Here is a 21,037-nt window from a genome sequence, read left to right as displayed (position 1 = left end):
TGCAAAATAGTATTTATACATTAGCTACTGTCAGCCCTGCTATAATTTTACAAGCTGCCATGCTGGGTTAGAGGGAAATAAGACTGTATAAATTTGTCAACCAGCAATCCATAAATACCATGGTTATGAAACGGGTCTATCAGTTGCAATCTCTAATTTGTCAAAATACAGTGACATTTTCAAAGTGTCTTTCCAGCAACATTTTAACTAACTTCGAAATAGGACTGTGGCTTTAAAAACACCATTAAAGCACCATTGATATTCCAAGAATTTTCAAACCATTACACCTTTGAAAATAAACTGCATTTATGCTGGCAATAATAAAAAAGCTGAAGGAATCTGCACCAACCTATTATTTAGGACTGGCAGGTCACTTGGTCCCTAAGCCTGCTTCACTATTTAATAAAATCATGGCTGACCTAATTATAACCTCAACACTGCAGTCCCATCTCCTGCAATAACCTCTCACCAATAACCGCTCACCAAATATCTATGCACCTATTCCTTCAACACATTCAAAGACTCTGCTCCCACTGCCCTATGAGAAAGTTCCAAAGACTCCCATAGCTCATATCTGATTAAAATGGAAGACTCGTCAATTTTAAACACTGATGTCCAGATTTGGATTTCACCAAAAAGTAAATCGTTGTCTCCACATCCATCTTTTCAAGACCCTTCAGGATCTGTTACATTTCAATTAAATCCATGCTATTCTTCTAAACTCCAGAGTATGCAAACCTAGTTTGGTCAATCATTTCTTCATGCTGATTTCTTCAATGCTGATCCCTGATAATAAAATGTAGGGGGATTCCTTTCAAAACTCTTTCATCTGAGAGTTGAATAGTTTGCAACAGACATCGGCTAGAAGCATTCTTGAAGCGGTCAAGAACCTCTAATGCTTTCCACAGCAGCAAAATGGGATGCTACCATTGTGCCAACGCTCTGCACAGCAAGCAAAAGTGGATGCTCTCAAACACTTCAAACATTTCGTCAGTCAGCAGAGTAGACATGCTAAAGTAGTGAGTTCCGTTGGCACTGGAATATACTTGTTCAGTCATCTACAGTAATCTAGTCAACTGTTTCTTAGACAGAATTCTCAATTTATAAGCAGCATTTTAGAGATCTGAATATCAATATTATACAGCTGATTCACACTACCTGGTGTATCTACCTTAGTTTTAGGTAACCCATACCATCTGGTCTCTTTCGGTAAACATTCGCAAATTTAGAGTATGCTTATAGAACTATATCATGGAGTATTTATTATAATGTGGCCCTATAACAGTTGGAGATTTAGTTGTGTTATTTTACTTGATCAGGAGTGCACATGCAATCTGCCGTTTATAAATCTTAAACACTAGCATTCTGGAGAGAGAAGGACTAAGGCAAGTCTTGAAGAAACACGCATGGCTTTGGTAGTGAGTCTGGGTCAGAACATGGGCGTTGAGCAGGAGAGCAACAGAAATCACAGAGGGAGAGCAGTGAGAGAAGCTCTCACAGAACTCAGAGAGATGAGGGAAAGATGTCTGAAGAAGGCCCTCGGTCCAAAATCACCTATCCATGTTCTCCATAGATGCAGCCTGATGCTACTGAGTTAGTCCAGCACCTCGTGTCCATACTAAAGAGGCTTTCTCACGGGGCGACTTGACGCAAGAGGTAACCAGAGTTGAACATCGTGGGAACCTCATACGATAACCGTACAGCATTCACCGTGGCGCTAACGGCAGGTACTCGTGTAACTTGTTGACTCGGGAGAAAATTCAAGCAAGCTTGAATTTCTCCAAGAGTGACGTACACTTGTGGTTGAACATTGAAACATTATATGGACGTAGTGGCCAGTGCGATATCCGTAATAACTGTTGCGTTTACTGTGGGAACTCCTGCGAACGGTGAACCCGGAAGCTGGACAGAGGGGACGGAAAGGTGAGTAAAAAAGGTGGTCTCAATATCGCCAATGGAACATGTGTCCATCGAGGACGTCCCACCTCATTGTCATTGTTGGAGAATCTTTTTTACTGGAACACTTGCAGAGATGGCTCCCAGAAAAGCTCAAAGGGGGTAAAGCGTGTCAGAAAGGTTTTTGCCATGCAGGAGAATGAGGAGGAGACGCAGCAAGAGAGACAGGTGGAGAGGCAACAGGAGATGCCACAGATAACACTGCCTGTGGGCTCCTTGGAGCAGGGAGAGGGTGAGCAAGGTGGATTTCAGATTGCCTCCCCAGTAGCCGTTGTAGGAATAGCCTCAACAGATGCGTATGTAAAGGGAAGATGGCAGAAGGTAAGGCCATATAACTTCACCAGGGAACAAGAGGGGGAACTTGTAGAATGGTACCAATTCAACAAAATTCTTTACGATAAATCCAGAGAGGATTACAGATTCAGGGAGAAAAAACGGAACCTGCAGGAGACGAAGGCTGCGGAGTATCCCGGGTGCTCATGTGAGTATATATAACGATATATTAATACATCAACAGGAAAACCATTTAATGTTATCCATGATTTAAAAACATACATTGCTATTGATGTAAAAGTGCTGTTTTTGCAGTTAACTTAAACTTCTCTTATTTTATAGTGTGTGAAAAAAAAAGTGACATCATTTGTGCCACGTGATGATTTAACAACACTTCACAGTTCACAATGTTCATTCAAGATTTAACGGGAAAGCTCGGGAGACGGACAAGTCACTCGCACAAATAACAGAAATGCCGAGTACCCGTGGGAACTCTTTATCTACCCCCCGTTATATCGTGTGATATCGTGCTAGACCACGACCACTTCACTCTGGTTACATCTTGCGTCAAGTCGCCCCGTGAGAAAACCCCATAACATTCGGAATGCGCTCTTTGCAACTCAACAAATTAAGCAGATGGAATTGTGATTAGGCACTTTCAAAAGTTCTATGCTGGCAATAGGGAGCAGAGGTAGCGAGCAATAGATTTGGAGTCATAAATTTGAATGGATTATGCTATATAAACATTTTCATGAAAGAGCTTGTCATGTGCATAATTAGAGGCAGCTTGAATTTTGTGGTATTTGAGTCGATTCGTTAACACTTCTACTCAAATTTCATATTTCTCTTTTTTTTTTAAATGATACAGTGAACAACCATTTGGATTATTTCCTCTATGGTGATTCTCAGAGCAATACATCAGTCCCAGTCGGTCACTTGTTTCCATGTAACCTGTTCTTTCTTGCATGCCCGTCAATTCTCCACTCCCCTGCCGTGTTACTCCAGACCCTCCACTAAGGGTAATTTACAGTTGCCAATTAACCCACAAACTAGTTTAATTTGAAATGTGAAAGGGCATCAGAGCACCCAAGGGAATCCATGCAGTTATAGGAAGAAGTGTGACAAAGTCCACACAGACAAAATTCCTCGGAGTGATCGATCCTGAGCTTGTAATAATTAACTGCATTGTTTTTGCCAGCAGTTCAATAGTTAATGTTACAAGATTGCTGTTACAGCCAAATTGGATGATTTTAAGAATTTATTTTATCTGTCCGCATCCTGTAGGTTTTGGACATGGAATTCACCAACTGAACAAAGGCTTAGCCACCCTAGCAAACATTGTACTTCCAGAATAGGAGCCTGCTGTTATGTTATTGGATTTACACATTGGATTTGTTATTTTGGTTCAGTGTCAATGAAGTAATGCACACGCAAAGACCAAATGTTGTTATCAGGCCAATATCTAATGAGGTATATACAAAATCAGGTGAATGAATGCAAAATCTATTCACAGCATTTTGATTTACTGAAATAAAACACAATCTTAGCTTGTCAAATGAATATGTTTTATCAGATATTATTTCAATTTAAATCAGAAAAAATTGACAAATAAATAGGACTACTTACAAATTAGTGAGGCACAATGTTAGTGAATGGTCATAGTCACCGTGAATGAAAGGGATTCAGCAGCTCTTTAGGTTTTATGTGCGAATGGGGGGGGGAAAGGGGAAACATAATTTTTCCACATTCAAGCTTTGAAGCATGTTAGTTGTGGTCTGTGAATTATCCTTAAGGACATATTTGAATATGCAAAGAACATAAAAGGTGATTCAGACAATGGGGCCCCTTTTCCATATGGTGGTCTGTATACTTCCAGCTTGCAAGATCCAATTTTTAAATCATTACCTCAGATCCTTTTTCAACACAGATGGCAATGTACATTATTGAAGCTTGCAGAAAGAACCAATTATTCCTGATCAACTAATTGACTGTGAAAAATCTAAATTAGGGGCTTAATGTCTGTTAGATATCTAATTAATGAGAGTTACGGGGCCAACTTCAAGATTCTTCAAGATTAACTATCAATCAAAGTTAAATTTATATGATTTTTTTCCCCTGCCAAAATCAACTTCATCTAGTGTTAGAGGAAATGTAATTGAAATAAACTCAATGAGCTGCTGCAATGCTGCATGTGGATTATATGCACTGGAATGTGCCTCATCTCTGGCATTGGTTCTTGATCGTCAAGTCTGTCAGTGGGGTCTTTGATCAAGTGAACTTTGCTAATCTGCTGATTTTGAACCGCCTCATGACTAGGAGAAACCAATTCACAAAACTAAGAGAAACTGACTGGCCAGGCTATGGAGAAACTATGGGAGAATGGGACTGCTAGGATTGCTGACAACAAACCAACGTGGACTCAATGAACTAAACATTTATTTTCTGTGCCATTATAATTCTCTGGTCCTTGATTATGGTTACTGTTGCACTGATTCAGCAAGGTAAAATGTATCCCATCACACACGTTTTTGAGAATAGATATATTTTGATGCATTCTGTAGTTGTGCCAACTTTTACCCACATTTCACAGCCACAGTATTGATAGTTTTTTTTTGTTTTAGTTTAATATATACAGCATGAATGTAGCCCTTTGGCCTACCGAGTCTACACAGATCATTGATCTGCCCTTCACACTAGTTCTATGTTATCCCACTTTTTCATCTACTCTCTACATATTAGGGGCAATTCATCGAGCCCAATTAACCTCCAAACCCTCATGCCTTTGGGAATGTTGGAAGAATCCAGAGCACCCGGAGGAAACCCATGTGCTCACAAGGAGATCATGCTAACTCCACACCGACAACACCCAAGTTCAGGATTGAACCCTGGTGTCTGGCACTGTGAAGCAGCAGCTTTACCAGCAGCACCCCTGTGCTGAGAATGAATCTCAGAGAGTGCTGATAGGTAATCCACAAATTTCTGTTTAATATTTTGATTGTGAAACATTGGTGATGAATGAAAATGCTAAATAATTATATGCCTTGTTAGAAAACTTCAGCTATAAAAAAAACATTAGGAAAATGTTTTGTTTTTAAAACAAAGTAATGCTGCTCATAAATGTAATCTCTTACCTGTATGGACAAACATATGTTTCACATAGTTCTGCTTTGCAGTGAAGGTTTTGCTACAAAGAGTGCATTCATAGGGTTTTTTTTCAGTCTGTCCACTTGTGCTCTGCATTGTTGACTGAGATTGTTGTGGGTGCAACTGTGTAGTAAAGGTTGGAACATTGGGATGCGGAACCGTTATAAATTGTGTCTGTTGGCTTGAGAGTGGTTGTGGCAGCGTGAACTGAAACAGTTTGCCACTGGTAGTGTTCTGAGTGGTGAAAAGTGTGGGTATATACGTACTCCCAGCGGTGCCAATGACAGGAGTAGTGCTAGTTAAGGTCAGTGGCATTCTCACGTTGGTGATCTGGGTATCTGATTGCCTCAGATAAAGCTGAGTTGTTGTCTGCGACTGATTGTTTTGAGAGATTGAAATCACAGAGCTCATTGGAGCTTGCTGAAATTCTTTTTCACTTGCAGTATTTCCATCACTGTTTTGGGGACCTGTGGTATCCATTTCCGTGCTGTAAGTCCTTTCTGGAGAAGGAGCATTCAAGTTGCCGAGCTGTTGGCTGTCTTCAGTGGGAAGCTCATTCTGCTCAGATGGTCTGAAATCTGATTGTCCTCCTCTGCTGATGCCAGCAATGAACTGTTGGTCAATTGTATCAGTTTCAGTCCCATTGGAAGAGCTAACACCAGAGTCAAAACTTTCTCCTTTTGGTTCACTCTCAGTACCTTCAGCTTGGTCAGTATCTTCATTGCACTCTTCGGATTCATTTTGCTCTGAGGTGTTTCTTTTCTGTTTTCCATAATAATCATAATCATATTCATCTTCAGCCTCCTGCTTGATATGAACTTTGCCCACAATGGTCTGGATGCGAACTGGGCGTGGTTGCTTGCGACAGTGTGTGGTTTCTGGTGTGGAAAGGTACCTCTCCATCTGCTGTGTTCGCTCTTGGATTCTGGTTATCCAGGCAGGATTATTTACATTCGCTTCCCTCTGCAGGACCAGTTGCGTGCTGTGATGGCTGACGACCGGTGCACCGTAGAGCGATCTCTCTCCAGTGCCATTTTGTACTGGTATTCCAGAGCAGGCATAAAGGGAGGAATAGATTCGCTCAACATTACGCTGAGAGTGAGCTTGTACATACCCAGATTCGGTATCACTACTCTGCCCCGATGAACCAGATTCTGGTGTTCCTCGTGGTGTTACTTGGTTCAAGACTCTTGTTGTTGGGTAACCGGTGCTTGCGACTGTTTGAGAGACAATACGAGTGCATTCATCAATGACGGTTTTGATCTGCAATATGCTGGCTGCAGTAAGGATTTGTAAGGCCTCACTCTGGGATACCCGAAGCACCCCACTGTACATGAAATCAATCAACTTCTGAACAGACTGCACTGAGACCACAGATGGAATCTCAATGTCACTGTATCCCAAAAGCAGCTTGTCTTGGAAGAAGGGGCTGCCAGCGGCCAATACACAGCGGTGAGCTCTGAGCATACTTCCATGGATTCGGACGGTCACATCACAGAAATGTCCCCGGTTTCGCTGCTCATTTAGTGTCTCGAGCACAGAGTTGCTGAAGTTGTGAAGGTTGAGACTGTGAATGTGCTCTGTCATTCCCTTCCCATTGATGTTACCTACATTACGAAGAGAAAATACATGCCTTTTCAATTTTCAGAAGGATTAGCTGATGAATTGCAAGATCACAAGAGAAAACATGCTACAATTACGAGCGCTCACTTAATATCCCCCACGGAAGTCCCCCCGGAAATGTGATGCCTAGGCCAGGTGCGGTGGCCCATTACCATCTCATCGTGATTTCTGCAGCTGATCAGCGGATCGAATTGGACCCTTGCAGCTGAGTTCTGGAACTCTGTCCTGGCCAGAGCTGGCAGATCCATTCCCCTAGCCAACATCAGAGTCTGACTATGCAGGCTGTTTTCTTGCCCGCACAGCGGCCTAGGCGGACTGCTCCGGTACTGTTGCTCCTCTCGGATTCCGGAATCGGACGGAGGGTGCAGAGGGCGGACCCGGCCTACCCCATTTTTGGCAGATTTGGTAACTGCCACCTGGGCCACCCGTGCAAGAAATATAAGTTTTGCTGTAAATTTAATTGACATTTAATATTTGTTTTATTTAAGTTTCTAGCAGTCCATGGTGCTTTAGAGACATGGGAGGGGTGTAACTAATAGGTCAGAGGTGTATCGTTGTATCATTATTACATGACCTCTGTTAATCTGGCAAAATGGATGATACGGTAAGGCTCTAGAACCAAGGGTGTCGGAAAATCGGTGGTGGATCAGTACCATAATTGTAAAAAGCACACAGGAAATTGACATGGCTGTATCAAAATTAATTATTAAAACATTTATAATCATTTGTCATTCAAGTTTGAGAATAATATGGAAAATGCATGCTTCAGAGTAAATACAAAAGCACTAAAAATTGAAAATATTTGATATTTAAAATCAAGCTGCAAGAGTCAAGCAAGGAGCAGATAAATGCAGAAAGTAAGTGATATTTTCTAATACTTCCAGACAGCATTAATCAGTATCTTAAAATTATGTTCTATTTCTTGCTGGGAAATGCTGGTAGATATGACTGGAGCCAACATAATTTACCTGTTAAAAGGAAACAATTCCAGGATTTCTGCATTATTTTCAACACTCAAATCAACATGGGTTATAGTTGCAAAAATTCATAATTGTATGATTCCCCAGCATTTAAAATGGGGAAATCATTGATCAACCCTGCTCTAGTTTAGCCTAACACAGAATCTGTGATCACCCTTGATTTCAATGGAGATTGCAAGGTTACAGATGGAAAAAAAGTCAAGTAGTGTCAAGTCAACTAATTACTGTGTTGTGGTTTAACTTACAAATTTTATATGTTTTGAGGAACTTCTAGCTTAAAAAAAATAATCAATGCTACTTTACATTTATTTACTAGTCCTTAAATGTTTCTGAGTATTTACATATCCCTGCAGATTTGACAGATCACAGTGCTGGGGGATGAACTCTGCCAGTTATCGAAACTTGCAGGAGTATATCTGAGATGGGAACTACACACGGAACTACAGGGAGGCACTGCAATGCTACTGGGACCGATAATGCTTCAAGGCAGTGAGATGGGTCTGTATCTCGATCAGAGTAAGAGGGAACTGTAAGCATTTGCGCCAGCAGAAAATGAGAATGGTCAAATAGGATTAAACTGTGCCCGGATATTTCATTAAAAAAAATAGCAAGTGTTAGAAATACTCAGTGGGTAGAAAGTGCTGATGTAACTCAGTGGGTCAGGCAGCATCTATGGAGAACATGGATAGGTAATTATTTTAGACCGACTTCACCTCAATCAGTATGAAGAAGGGTCATATAACCCAAAACGTCCTATCCATGTTCTCCAGGATACAAGAACAAAAAAAAGGTGTAAGCCAGCATCTATAGTTCCTTGTGTCTACATCAATATTTCCCACCTACAAAGTACATACCAACTTTAGTGCTGAACATTTATTTAGCAATCTTGTTTTCCTTTTCCACTCACTAAATGATGTTACAGATCGTTCAAAAATAAGTTAACTTTTTAAACAGCAAAACAAATCTAGATTACAGTTGATCCATCTCTCGGGCAATGAAAATTTGCTTAACATCGGTATTTATTTTCCTTCATAACTTTAAATATTATTGAAGAAGTTTAAAAATTCCCTCTCCCCTGTACATGGAGCATTAATATTCAAGCCGTTCCATTGTATTAACACATTATTCAATTGCAAAACGGCTAAAATTTAATTTATGGCTGACTGCTGGAATTAACAGTCCAGTGTGGTAGTTTCTAAATAAAACTCTTTGCAGAATGGAAAGTATTGCAAGGGCATAATTCTCACCACTGCAGATGTAAGTAGCCACCATCTTGAAAATCTCCTTGTGTGAAGAAAGAAATTCATGGGCCATCTTGTCTCGTGTAATTGAACATATTACTGGAATGATTCATCGAGCTAAGATGTTTGGCTGTATACAAGAACAAAAAAAAAGTTCATATAATCTACAGATCTACTTTGCATGGTACAATTCTGTATAACAGCCATTACAGATGTTATTGAATATCTTATATTCTGAAACAACGCTGTATAAAAAGTTACAGATCAGAAACTTCATTCTAGCTAGCAAGGAACATGTTCACTTAAGAAGCCCAGGAATTTTATTTTTTACTGCCAAAATGGGAATTCTTAAAATGCTGGTCAAAAATCTGAATATGTTAAATGCCAATCTGAGTAAAACTGATGGAGCAAAAATGAAAGTTAGTGCCTTCATAGATGCTGCTATTTTATGACTGTTCTGAGCTGAGGTTGAGGTTCTATAGTTCTGATGACACTGATGATACTTTTAATAAGTTCTGATTATGTAATAGTGACTGGTATAAACAACTTGCAATATTTACTGTCCCATTTTTTCAAGATCAGAAAAAAATAACAGCTTCACAAATCATTAACCTGAAGTTCTGATCATAATTTAGTACAGGGAGTTAGTCAAATTTTCATTGTCAACTTCGATATTTCATTCATCTCACTGAGAGAGAGAAAAAAAACCCACAATTCCAATAAACCACAATTCTAACTTTAGGCTCAAGTAAAACACTAATTGAATTTATAAAGGGGCACACTAGTGAACATAGTATAACAAGACCATTCCTAATTAGCACTAATTGCACTGTTAACAGATTGTTCTTCACATGTATCAATGATGTGGATAATTGAATAAGAGAGTACTATTGGATGAAACAGTGAGACTCTCCATTGCATACTAATTGGGCCAACGAGGTATGGAATAATTTAACACTTCAACCATTGTGGAGTACTCAGCAGTGGAGTTTTCATCAGTAATAAAAGGGTCATCAGCCTGCATAATATGCTGAAATACTGTTTTCATTCTCATAATGAAAATTATGATTTAAAGGTGGAGGTGTGCCATTGTGTAACAATGACAGATTAACTGGTGAATGGGGATTCACCAGTTAATCAGAGGACAAGTTGCAACATATTTAGCTCTAGACATAACTTGGAATGTAGTAAACAAGTTAAAATGCATGTAACCAAGGAAAAACCAATTGTATGCCAAATCTTCCAATTAGTCATGCAACTGCCAGCACCGATGAGGTTTCCTTACTACAAAATGGCAAGACGACCAAAGCTCAAAGCTCATAACTGAATTGAACTATATTCTTAAGTGTTATAAAGGGATAGAGACTTGATTTAAAGTACTGAACAGCCATGATCAAATTATGTGTCAGAAGAGAATCAAAGGGACTATAAGTACAAAAATGACTACAATTGTGCATGACATTTTTGGGCAAATACATTAAAGATGCTATACAAATGCAGTTATGTGACAGACTTCCAATGGTTATTTATTAAAATTGCAATAATCATGTAGAAATAATTAATCATGAATTATGTGGTTTGGAGGAATCTACATGAAAGTCCATCTTCATGCCAACTGCACTGCATCACAAAGACAACATTTCACGCCTATTTTGGATTTTACATCTCAGAGCAGCGTGATAATTTTTTGTTTAAACAGCGTTCAACTAAACATAAATTTCTAATTCAAGTTATGAGTGCTTTTGTTCAAAAGTGAATCCTATTGTCCATGCCCCAATCTGGAGGTGGATATTAAAAATTGTTAATGATAGTAGAAATATATTTTTTAAATACACGGGTGCAAGGATTATTTGCAAGGATATCCTAATAATACATAAATCGGCAGTTGCATTCATACATTTCTTTCAGTTTAAATCTTGTGTGGTCAAAATATCAAAAAAGGGGAAAAATAGTAGTCAAACTCCGAAATTCCGGCATCACCGGACTTTAATTATGTTGGACTGCAAATTTTTCTGGAAGATTCTATATAAATCCAATTAATAACTATAGACAGTTTTATTCTCTCTTTTTATGAAGTTATCTAGTGTCATAATATACCTTTCAGAGAACCAGGCAAGTATAAAAGGAGGATGAGACGAGGGCCCTGCTCAGTTTTAAATGAAGATGGGAACGGGCTCAGTGAGTTTAAAAGCACGAGGACAAGACCCCAGGGCTCGAAATTAACGGTTGCCCGGGTGCCATTGACCACTCAAAGTGCCGCCAGCAACCTAAACACTGAGCCATTTTGCCCGGCTTGGCTACCAGATTCTGGTTTGTACCGAAGATAGACACAAAAAACTGGAGTAACTCCGCGAGTCAGCAGCAGCAACTTTGGAGAAAAGGAACGCAACGCTTTGGGTCGGCGGTGACGGCTGTAGTGCGTGGGCAAGATACTAGGTGCGGGGCGAGGAAGGGTCGCAGCGAATGACGGCCCCGAACAGCGGCTCCATCTCCTCCTCCTCCCGCCCGCCCTGATAAGGTCCGCTGCTTGCAAACCCGCTACCCAAAGATCTTATAGCAGAGCTCCGCTATAGGATCTTTGCTGCTAACGGCGAAAACCGCTTTCAAAACAAACCCTCCCGCACGACGAGGCCGGGAGGAGGGAGGGAGGGAGGGGGAGGCCTCGGCGTGCGGGAGGGTTTGTTTTGAAAGCGGTTTTCGCCGTTAGCGGGATTGCTGTCGCGGCCGCTGTGCGGGACCTGGCATTCGCTACGACACTTCTGAAGCAGCTGCACCATAGATCCTATAGCTGTAGGATCTTTGAGCTGCACTGCTCGGCCCCGCTCCTTGCTGTTGGCTGGCGGAGGATGAAGGTGGTGGCGAGGAGTTCCCAACGGCCAAGGCAGCGGGGCGATGTTGTCCGAGGAGTGTTGACCCCCCTTCCTCCCCACCTCACCCCCCTTCTCTCTCTCTCGTACGCCCCCTCCACCCCCCTTTATCCTGGGAACCCTCCTCTACATCCGGCACTGATCCCCATTCCCGCCTGTAATCAGTCCTCAATGACATCCCCTGTGCTTCCCTCCCCATCTCCCCCCCCCAATCTATTCATCCTGCGCTGATCACCCTATCCACCTCGCATTGATTCTCCTGCCACCCCCCCTCCTACCCCATCCATCCTGTACTGATTCCCTAATTCACCCTGTACTTACCCCTTTCCCATTCATCCTGCACTTCTCCTCCACCCATCCTGTACTGATCCACACATTCATCCCATACTGACCCACCCTCCATTTACCCTGCACCTTCCCCCATTCATCCTGTAGTGATTTCCCATTCATCCTGCACAGACCCTCCGATCCACCCTGTACTAACCCCCCCCCCCCTAATTCATCCTGTGCTGATCCCCCCCACCCCCATCCATTCTGTACTGATCCTCCCATTTAAGAAGAATGGGGGGAACAGTCTAAAGAAGGCTCTCGACACGAAACGTTGCATATTTCCTTTGCTCCATAGATGCTGCCTCACCCGCTGAGTTTCTCCAGCACTTTTGTCTACACCCGTACTGAACCCCCCCATTCAACACCTCTGACATCTGCCGTGCTCTTCCCTCACAATTTTACCTACTCCAACCAACACGTACTAATTCACCTGCCTCAATCCATCCATTCTGCACCGACTGCTTTCTAACACCCCCCCCCCCCCCACCGTCCATCTATCCACCCCGCACTGATTCACACACACCCCCTTCCCTGACCCTATTGGCCTGGAAATGTCTTCAGAGCGAATATTGACTATGTTTGATAACGGAATGCAATCAAATGTGTATTCATTCCCAATGTTATTAATTGTTTTAATCCATAAAGATGGATTAATTAAATTGTGAACACGTCAAACATTAAAACCGCAGGGTTCGATTGTCACTGCTACCGTTGACACGTTATTACAGAATTAATTTTAACGGCAAAACAATGCTCTTACTATGGAGTATCAGTACTGTAGTTATTTAATGAGCAACATTCACAACTATACGTATGCATATATGTTACCATGGTCCAGGATTTATTGACACAGGTTGATCATACGCTGAATAATCCAAACGCATTTTTGTTTGGAAGTGGAAAGAACTAATAGAAATTGCATTAATTGCAATGTCTTATAATTTTGCTGCATGTCATTGTGGGATATACCATGTCTTGATGGGTGAATGTTTAGTTTGTGACTTTATTTGAAGCAGAAATAATATGTGAATGCTTCTTTGAGCATAATTCTGACTACGCGCTTTATCCAAGCACATTATCGTGCGCATCATGCAAGCCATCTTAAATGACCACCTAAACTGTCATTTGGCAACCTAAAAAGCTGCCAAGGTTGCCCGGCTGGCAACAGGGAAAAAAAGTTAAGCGAGAGCCCTGCGACCCAGGACAATTTCAATGGGAATGGAGCTCTAATGACTTTTAAGTCTGTAATCAGAGCCCCATGAGGCAACATCACTTGTGAGCCAGACACTCAGCCATCCAAATTTCAGAACAACTGGATTGCAGATTATCCTAGTTTTACTGCACATTTTTAAGTTTTTACATTTTCATTACTTCCTGCATAATACATTCTTGGGAATCTTTGAAGAATGTACAAATATAAATGATTCACTTTTGGAAACGGATATTCTTCCTTAAATAAAGGCACAAAGATGGTAAAGGTTCACGGTAGCCTTCCTTTCATTAACAATTTTAGAAGTGCATCCACTGGGAAACAGAAAGGGATACAGGAATGACTAGCGCCAATGCATTTAAAGGGGAACGCAAGGGGCAAAGACATTAATGGAATTTGTGGATTATGGGAGAAGAAGGCTCATGTAAAGTTTAAACACCATCATGGTGTGTTACAATGCAATACTATATTAGTCCACTCTTCAAATTTTTTTCTTCTCCAAAACCAATAATTATGCCTTGATCAATGAAAGTCTGCGACTCAATGAAATCTATTATTTCTTACCATTTCCTCTCTTTTGATTATTGTTCTTTCAGCTATTAAATATTGACCAATCCTTAAATGAAACCAGAAGTACTTAAAAAGGTTCATGGCAAAAATATACAATGACTTAAAAATACATACTGTCAGAGCAGAAGGTGGTAAAGTATCTGTCTCTCTGAACTTTCACCTGGAGGACGACAGGCTTCTGTCAGGGAAGACTAGTCCTGAAGCAGTGTCTGTTTGCACCACTCTCATTCTTCAAGGACCACAATTACTCCAGTTCTTTCATTACTCAGTTGATCTTTGTTTTTGCTGAAAGAATAAAATAAATGGAGATGAAAGTCAAATCTTATTCAACACTAATTTTTCCTATAAAAACATCAACTTACCCATCTTTTGATGCTAGGATTCTAAATAAAAATCAAAACAAGAACTAGTTCTAAATGTTTTGTACCGACACTGCTGTACTGGAGCACTGACTGCTCCGTGTGGACTGCACCTCGGGGTTTTCAAGTCAATCTACACAATTTCATGGAATAAGAAATGGAATCATCAATTGGAACATAGCTAATTCCCTGAAAAAGTCTAACCAATTCCTGCAGTCTGGTTAAAACTATGGTTAAAACCTGCAGTTATCATCAAAATAAATTTTGAAAAATTAACACCTATGTTGACTCCTTGAAGAATTGCCAGGGTGGGAGATTGCAACCTTCACGTGGTCCACCCTGTTTCGATGAATGCAATCAACCTGGCGTGCACAAACAGAAGATCAAACAGAACAAGTTGTCTTAGAACTTTAGGCTGTGCACGCCATATGCACGAAGACGAAGACGAAGAATTGCCTGTTTCGTCCCTTCGCACTTTCTTCCCGTGGCACTACAAATTATTGTCCATCAAATCTCTATCCAATTCCCCTTTGAAAGCTCTCATCATCCCTGCTTCCATCACATTTATGATTTCCAGAGACACTCAACGTTTAATATTTTTTTGCATTTCTCATACCCCCCTCCCATCAGTTCTTCATTTCCCACACCCTCCCCATTTAGTTTACTCATCATTTTTAAACAATGTTCCTAGTCTGCAAATTATCCACAAATGAATATAGCGTCTCCCCATTCACCTAGGCTAAACCCATCACTTTGTATACTTCGTGTTGTTTAAGAAAGAACTGCAGATGTTGGAAAAATCGAAGGTAGACAAAAATGCTGGAGAAACTCAGCGGGTGAGGCAGCATCTATGGAGCGAAGGAATAGGTGACGTCTGAAGTCTGAAGAAGGGTCTCGACCCGAAACATCACCTATTCCTTCACTCCATAGATGCTGCCTCACCCTCTGAGTTGCTCCAGCATTTTTGTCTACTTTGTATATTTCTATTGCCTACTTAGAATACCCATTTATAAAAGACTCTTAATCTTACTTAGATGGAATGATGCTTGCACCCGCAAGTACCTAATGAAATTTATCCCAATATACATCAGTTTTACAAACATATTGTTGAGGAATTTCAATAACGTCTCATTTGGGCAATTTAACTACATGGGTCACTGAGAAAAACAATCACTTTTGTTTTCAGAGCCTATTCTGAAAGAAATGATCTCAGAAAAGTGGTTCTGGGCATATTACCATAGACTCCATGGTTAGGAAAAAGATTATCTAATTTCTTGCTTATGAATATTAACCAACAAGCAGTGAAAATATTCTGACATTCAAATATCTGAAACGATACCACAGAGCATGTCCAGCTTTAAATGGGATCTGCTTGATCTACTGGATTCCTCAAAATCGATATCAACTATAATGGAAAATTCATGCAGGAGGGGAAAATGGGTAGCAACTCAAACAGTGCAAAGGAGAAAGATTGAACCCCAAATTCCCTGACAGTTGGGAAAGCCTTTCCTCTGCATGCTCTAAACTGTTTCTGAATCCACCACACGGACAGACTGTACTGTCTACAAAATGCAATGCAGCTACTTATTTAGCCAATTCCAACAGCATCTTCCAAACCAGAGACCCCTACTCCCAAGGAGAAAGACAGCAGGCACCACAATCTGCACTGTCCTCTTCAGTTCACCATCCTGACTTGGAAATGTATTGCTGGTCCGTCATAGCCATTGGGTCTAAACACTGGAACTTCCTCCCTAACAACATCGTGGGAAAACTTTTACCAGAAAGACTGCAACTGTTCAAGGTAGCAGGACACCCCTATCTTATCTTAAATATTTAGGGATTGGCAATAAATGTTTATCTTTGCAGCAATGCCAAGATAAAGAAAATGAATTAAAAAACTGCCATTCAGAAATTTATAAAAATTATGAAAATTAAATAAAGTATTGAATGTTAAAAGAACATTAAGAATAAACTGAAAACATGTAATGTTAAAAATATGAAGTGAAATATAAATATATTCAAAAACATTACCTTACTATTTTTGTTTCCTTGCATCAATAACCGTAATGCCCAGAGATTCTCAGCAAAATGCCAGCATTTGCCCGCAAATTCCAGGCTTTTCCTCATCTAAATCATTAACTGAGTTGCAAAATGTGAGGTATCTACAACAATATCATCATAACTATAAATCCAAGATTTGAATTCCACAGAATCCTATTTGGTGCCTGTGATTTGCCTGCTGCAGATGATATGATGAACTTTGTGTGAGCTTCTGAACTATAATAGACTTCCCAAAATGCTGATGGCAATAAAAGTCCTATAATCATCTCCACAGTTTTCATCATCATGATTGCTTCCTGCCATCCAATCATGTAAAAGCAATCTCACAGTTATCAGTTTTTCTGTGCATTGACTTGATATGAAAGAGGCATATCTTAATAGAATATCTTAGCAAAGTACCGTACCCTATTTTCAAACAAATTCAAAATGATCAATAATTAAATTGTCATTGACCTCATTATGCATCATGTCATAGCACATATCAGAACACTTTGAGGAAACAAGACCAATGAGTTATCACTCTCTCTCATCCTGCTAAAAGACAACCAGGATACGACGGGTCATGCTTTTTACTGTTTACATAATGATCCAACAGACCCTCCTCAAATTTACACTTGCATAATCTTTGTGAGGACGACATATGCTCTTATGTTCAAATCCAAAACACTATTTTTTTTTGTCATTATTATTAAATTATCAGGTGACCTGCACATGTTGAAGCTGCCAATGCTCTAAGATGGCTGGCATTGTACATTGTGACCTTAAATAAATAGCCAATAATAAAAAGTATTTATATTATCCAGCAGATGGCACTGTTTTACACTATGGCCAACTTTGCTTACACATTGGATGGCATTACTAATCATTCAATACAGTTCCCTCTTTACATACATATGGTACCAATGGTATTGTACAAGTCAAGCATCTTTTACTCATCAATGGCGGGAAGCTGTGACATTACTCATTTAATTATTTTGGACATTGCACATCTCAAAGTACTTAAGATCATTTGAACATTGACTGCTCCAATTTCAGGTAGTCCTTGCTTTCTCCCTCTTTCCCCTCCCCTTCCCAGCTCTCCCACAGCCCACTGTCTCTGCCTTCCTTCTTCTCATCACTGCCCTCCCCCCACCCCCCTCATCAGTCTGAAGAAGGGTCTCGACCTGAAACGTCACCCATTCCTTCGCTCCATAGATGCGGCCTCACCCGTTGAGTTTCTCTAGCATTTTTATCTACCTAAGATCCTTTGAGATGTTCGAAAGGCACAAAATATATGCCTTTATTCCCCCCCTGCCCATTTTGCAATTCAATGTAAACAACAATACTTATCATCTACAATGGGAAAACTACAGCCAGAATCAGCTAGAGAAAAAGCAGTAGTCTTGTAGCCAAACCTGGTATTGGGGGCATGTGGGAAGGAAATGGGAGAAGGATCATAGTCATTTTATGGAGCTGGATGTGGACCTAACAGCTTCCACCTCGGCCAGGCACATCCCACTCCTTAGGGAAACAACCCCCAATTCCGGCAATTCACCCCAATTCCTCTTTTTCAGAACCAAAATGGTTCTTTTCCTTACCTTCCACTGTCATTTCCCACATCACAACCTTCTGTTTCTCGGATAGATCATTATTTATCTATTTACCGCCTGCTTTTGTCACGCTAATATCACTTCTGTCATCTAATCATCTTCTGTTCAACAACATTCTATTATTTTCTCCCCACCCTTTTTCCCTGGCTTTGTTTCTCCTTAGAAGCTGCTCATTTATAACATCTCCCAGTTCTGACAGAAGGTCAATGTGTTGAAATATTAACCCTGCCTTATATGCTACCTCACCTGCCTCTTTTATTTTGTGTTTTTACAATGTTGGAATGGGATCAATTTAACAACATTTATATTCAGTTCACAACATACAAGCAATAAGGAAATATAGCCATTAAATACTATTATCTATCTGTTTAATTTTACTATTTCATGAAGGAACTTTTGCAAAACCACTGAAAGTGACCGATTACAAATAAAATTAAAAGAAATACTGTGATTAGGTCACATAAAAAAAAGATGCTACTTGAAAGACTATTGTTACAATACAACAATTAACCTGGCAGCTTCAACTTGAAAATTCAGAGATTATAACTAAACAAGTACAAACCTCATGTATGTAAACCTAATCTTTCCAAGTGTTATTTTTTTAAATATTCAATTACAAAAACATTTAATTAGTGTTAGAGGTTATCAAAATCCTAGATTGAATTGAATTAAGTTGAATTCTAATAACAAATTCCATGTTGTTAATCCCCTGAGGCCATAGTAATACCTATAGTTAACATGAACAATATTTTGGTAAACAAGCCTGTTGGATATACATTCTATTGCATATTTTGGAAAAGTCAGACCATTTTAAATATGGTTTCCATTTTCATAATGTGTATAAACAGTTAGATAGAATAATTGTCCAAGGTACTTATTCATTGGAATTAAGACCAAAACTGGTATTTGTGGAAGGCAAGAGCAAATCAGATAGAGGATGGACTGCTTCACAAAGAGACATATCAGGCAAAGGAAGAAAGAGAAGAGAAAGTATATTACAAAATCCAGTTGTTTAGTGGGGTGGATACCAAAGAATGGAATTAGGGTATGACAGTACTAAATCAAACTAGAGAATTACCTGCTTACTATACACGAGGAAACGTACCAACATATTCAAATGTCGTTCAATCTTCTGTAGGCTTGCATATAGAGATTCAAGACAATGCATGGGGCTCATGTTAAATCAGATTTGATGATAGGTATGAAATGGATAAACAATTGTAATAATGGTAACTTAAGTTAATATGCTATATTCTTTTTGATTAATCATGCTGCTAACAAGAAATTGTGGGAAGAAAGGGAAAGGAACTGGAGCAGTGGAGGAAGAGAAAGCAGGGGGAAACAGGGGATTGAAAATGTCCCTGGGAAAGGGGCGAAAGACAGAGACTGAAAAAAAAGACAAAAAGAAGGGGAAAGGGAAGGAGGTAATGAAGGTCCATAATGACAATACCTATTGTGAGATTAACATTTTGCACTAGTACTGGGGTTGTTAATTTATTGAATTTGTTTATCATACATGATCTATATTGTGTTCACAGGGATGTGATGCTGCTGCAAGTAAGAATTTTATTGTTTCGTGTCGAGATCTTTCCTGGTACGAGAACACTGATGCAATTATTAAGAAAGCACATCAGCGCCTCTACTTCCTGAGAAGATTACGGAGAGTCGGTATGTCAAGGAGGACTCTCTCTAATTTCTACAGGTGCACAGTAGAGAGTGGTTGCATCGTGGCTTGGTTCGGCAACTTGAACGCCCTGGAGAGGAACAAACTACAAAAAGTAGTAAAAACTGCCCAGTCCATCATCGGCTCTGACCTCCCTTTCATCGAGGGGATCTATCGCAGTCGCTGCCTCAAAAAGGCTGGCAGTATCATCAAGGACCCACACCATCCTGGCCACACACTCATCTCACTGCTACCTTCAGGTAGAAGGTACAGGAGCTTGAAGACTGCAACGACCAGGTTCAGGAATAGCTACTTCCCCACAGCCATCAGGCTATTAAACCTGGCTCGGAAAAAACTCTGAACATTAATAGCCCATTATCTGTTATTTATTCAGTTTATTTATTCATGTGTGTATATATTTATATAATGGTATATGGACACACTGATCTGTTTGTAATCAATGCCTACTATGTTATGTTGTGCTGAAGCAAAGCAAGAATTTCATTGTCCTATCAGGGGCACATGACAATAAACTCACTTGAACTTGAGACATAAGACAATTAACGACATAAGTCTCTTGACCAACAGAGTTTTGAACTGAAACAGAATGGTGGCCACTCAACCCACAATGCCTTTATTGCCTCTGAAACAGCTATCACATCAATTCTACTCATCTCTTTGCCGAAACTTCACCTTGCCTTGTTAGTTAGAATTATATAAGTAAAAAAAAGTTAAAGAGCTTGTTGCTTCTGCCAGTCTCCTTAAGCCCACGTCCTCTGACTATCAATCCTTTACCACTGGAAATAGTTTCTCCTTAATTTCCTTGTAAACTATTTATGATTTGGAACACTGAAGATGATTTAACCAGGCCTATCAATCAATTTTAAAATTCTCAGCATGAACAAGCTTCTTTTTCTCCAGCAGCTTCAAATTCAAATTGCCCATCTCAGACCCTCTCTCACACCTCCCGCTGCTGAAAGACTGATCCATGCCTTCATCTCCTCCCGACTGGACTACTGCAACTCACTTCTCCTTGGCATCAGCTCCACCTACATCAACCGACTCCAACTGGTCCAGAACGCAGCCGCCCGACTCATCACCCACACCAAATCCTGGCATCACATCACTCCAGCCCTCAAACAACTTCACTGGCTTCCCATCTCCCACCGGA

At 40.2% G+C, this 21,037-nt stretch overlaps 1 protein-coding gene across 3 annotated transcripts in view; it reads right to left on the bottom strand.

The window, feature by feature from the left end:
• LOC129702666 (zinc finger and BTB domain-containing protein 20-like) overlaps positions 1-21,037 on the bottom strand; it is a 241,768-nt gene that overhangs the window by 12,819 nt on the left and 207,912 nt on the right. For all 3 annotated transcript variants that reach the window (XM_055644560.1, XM_055644559.1, XM_055644561.1), the window contains exons 6-8: positions 14,309-14,479; positions 9,224-9,347; positions 5,361-6,980 (exon numbers count right to left, since the gene is read on the bottom strand). In XM_055644560.1, the coding sequence (XP_055500535.1) occupies positions 5,361-6,980; positions 9,224-9,290 (1,687 nt within the window). In that variant the 5' untranslated portion in view covers positions 9,291-9,347; positions 14,309-14,479. The remainder of the gene's footprint in view (positions 1-5,360; positions 6,981-9,223; positions 9,348-14,308; positions 14,480-21,037) is intronic.

The sequence above is a fragment of the Leucoraja erinacea genome, chromosome 13, assembly GCF_028641065.1.
Source record: "Leucoraja erinacea ecotype New England chromosome 13, Leri_hhj_1, whole genome shotgun sequence".
In the NCBI taxonomy this organism is placed as follows: domain Eukaryota; kingdom Metazoa; phylum Chordata; class Chondrichthyes; order Rajiformes; family Rajidae; genus Leucoraja; species Leucoraja erinaceus.
The sequence above is the reverse complement of the archived record's forward strand: the minus strand, read 5'-3'. Positions and strand labels throughout refer to the sequence as shown.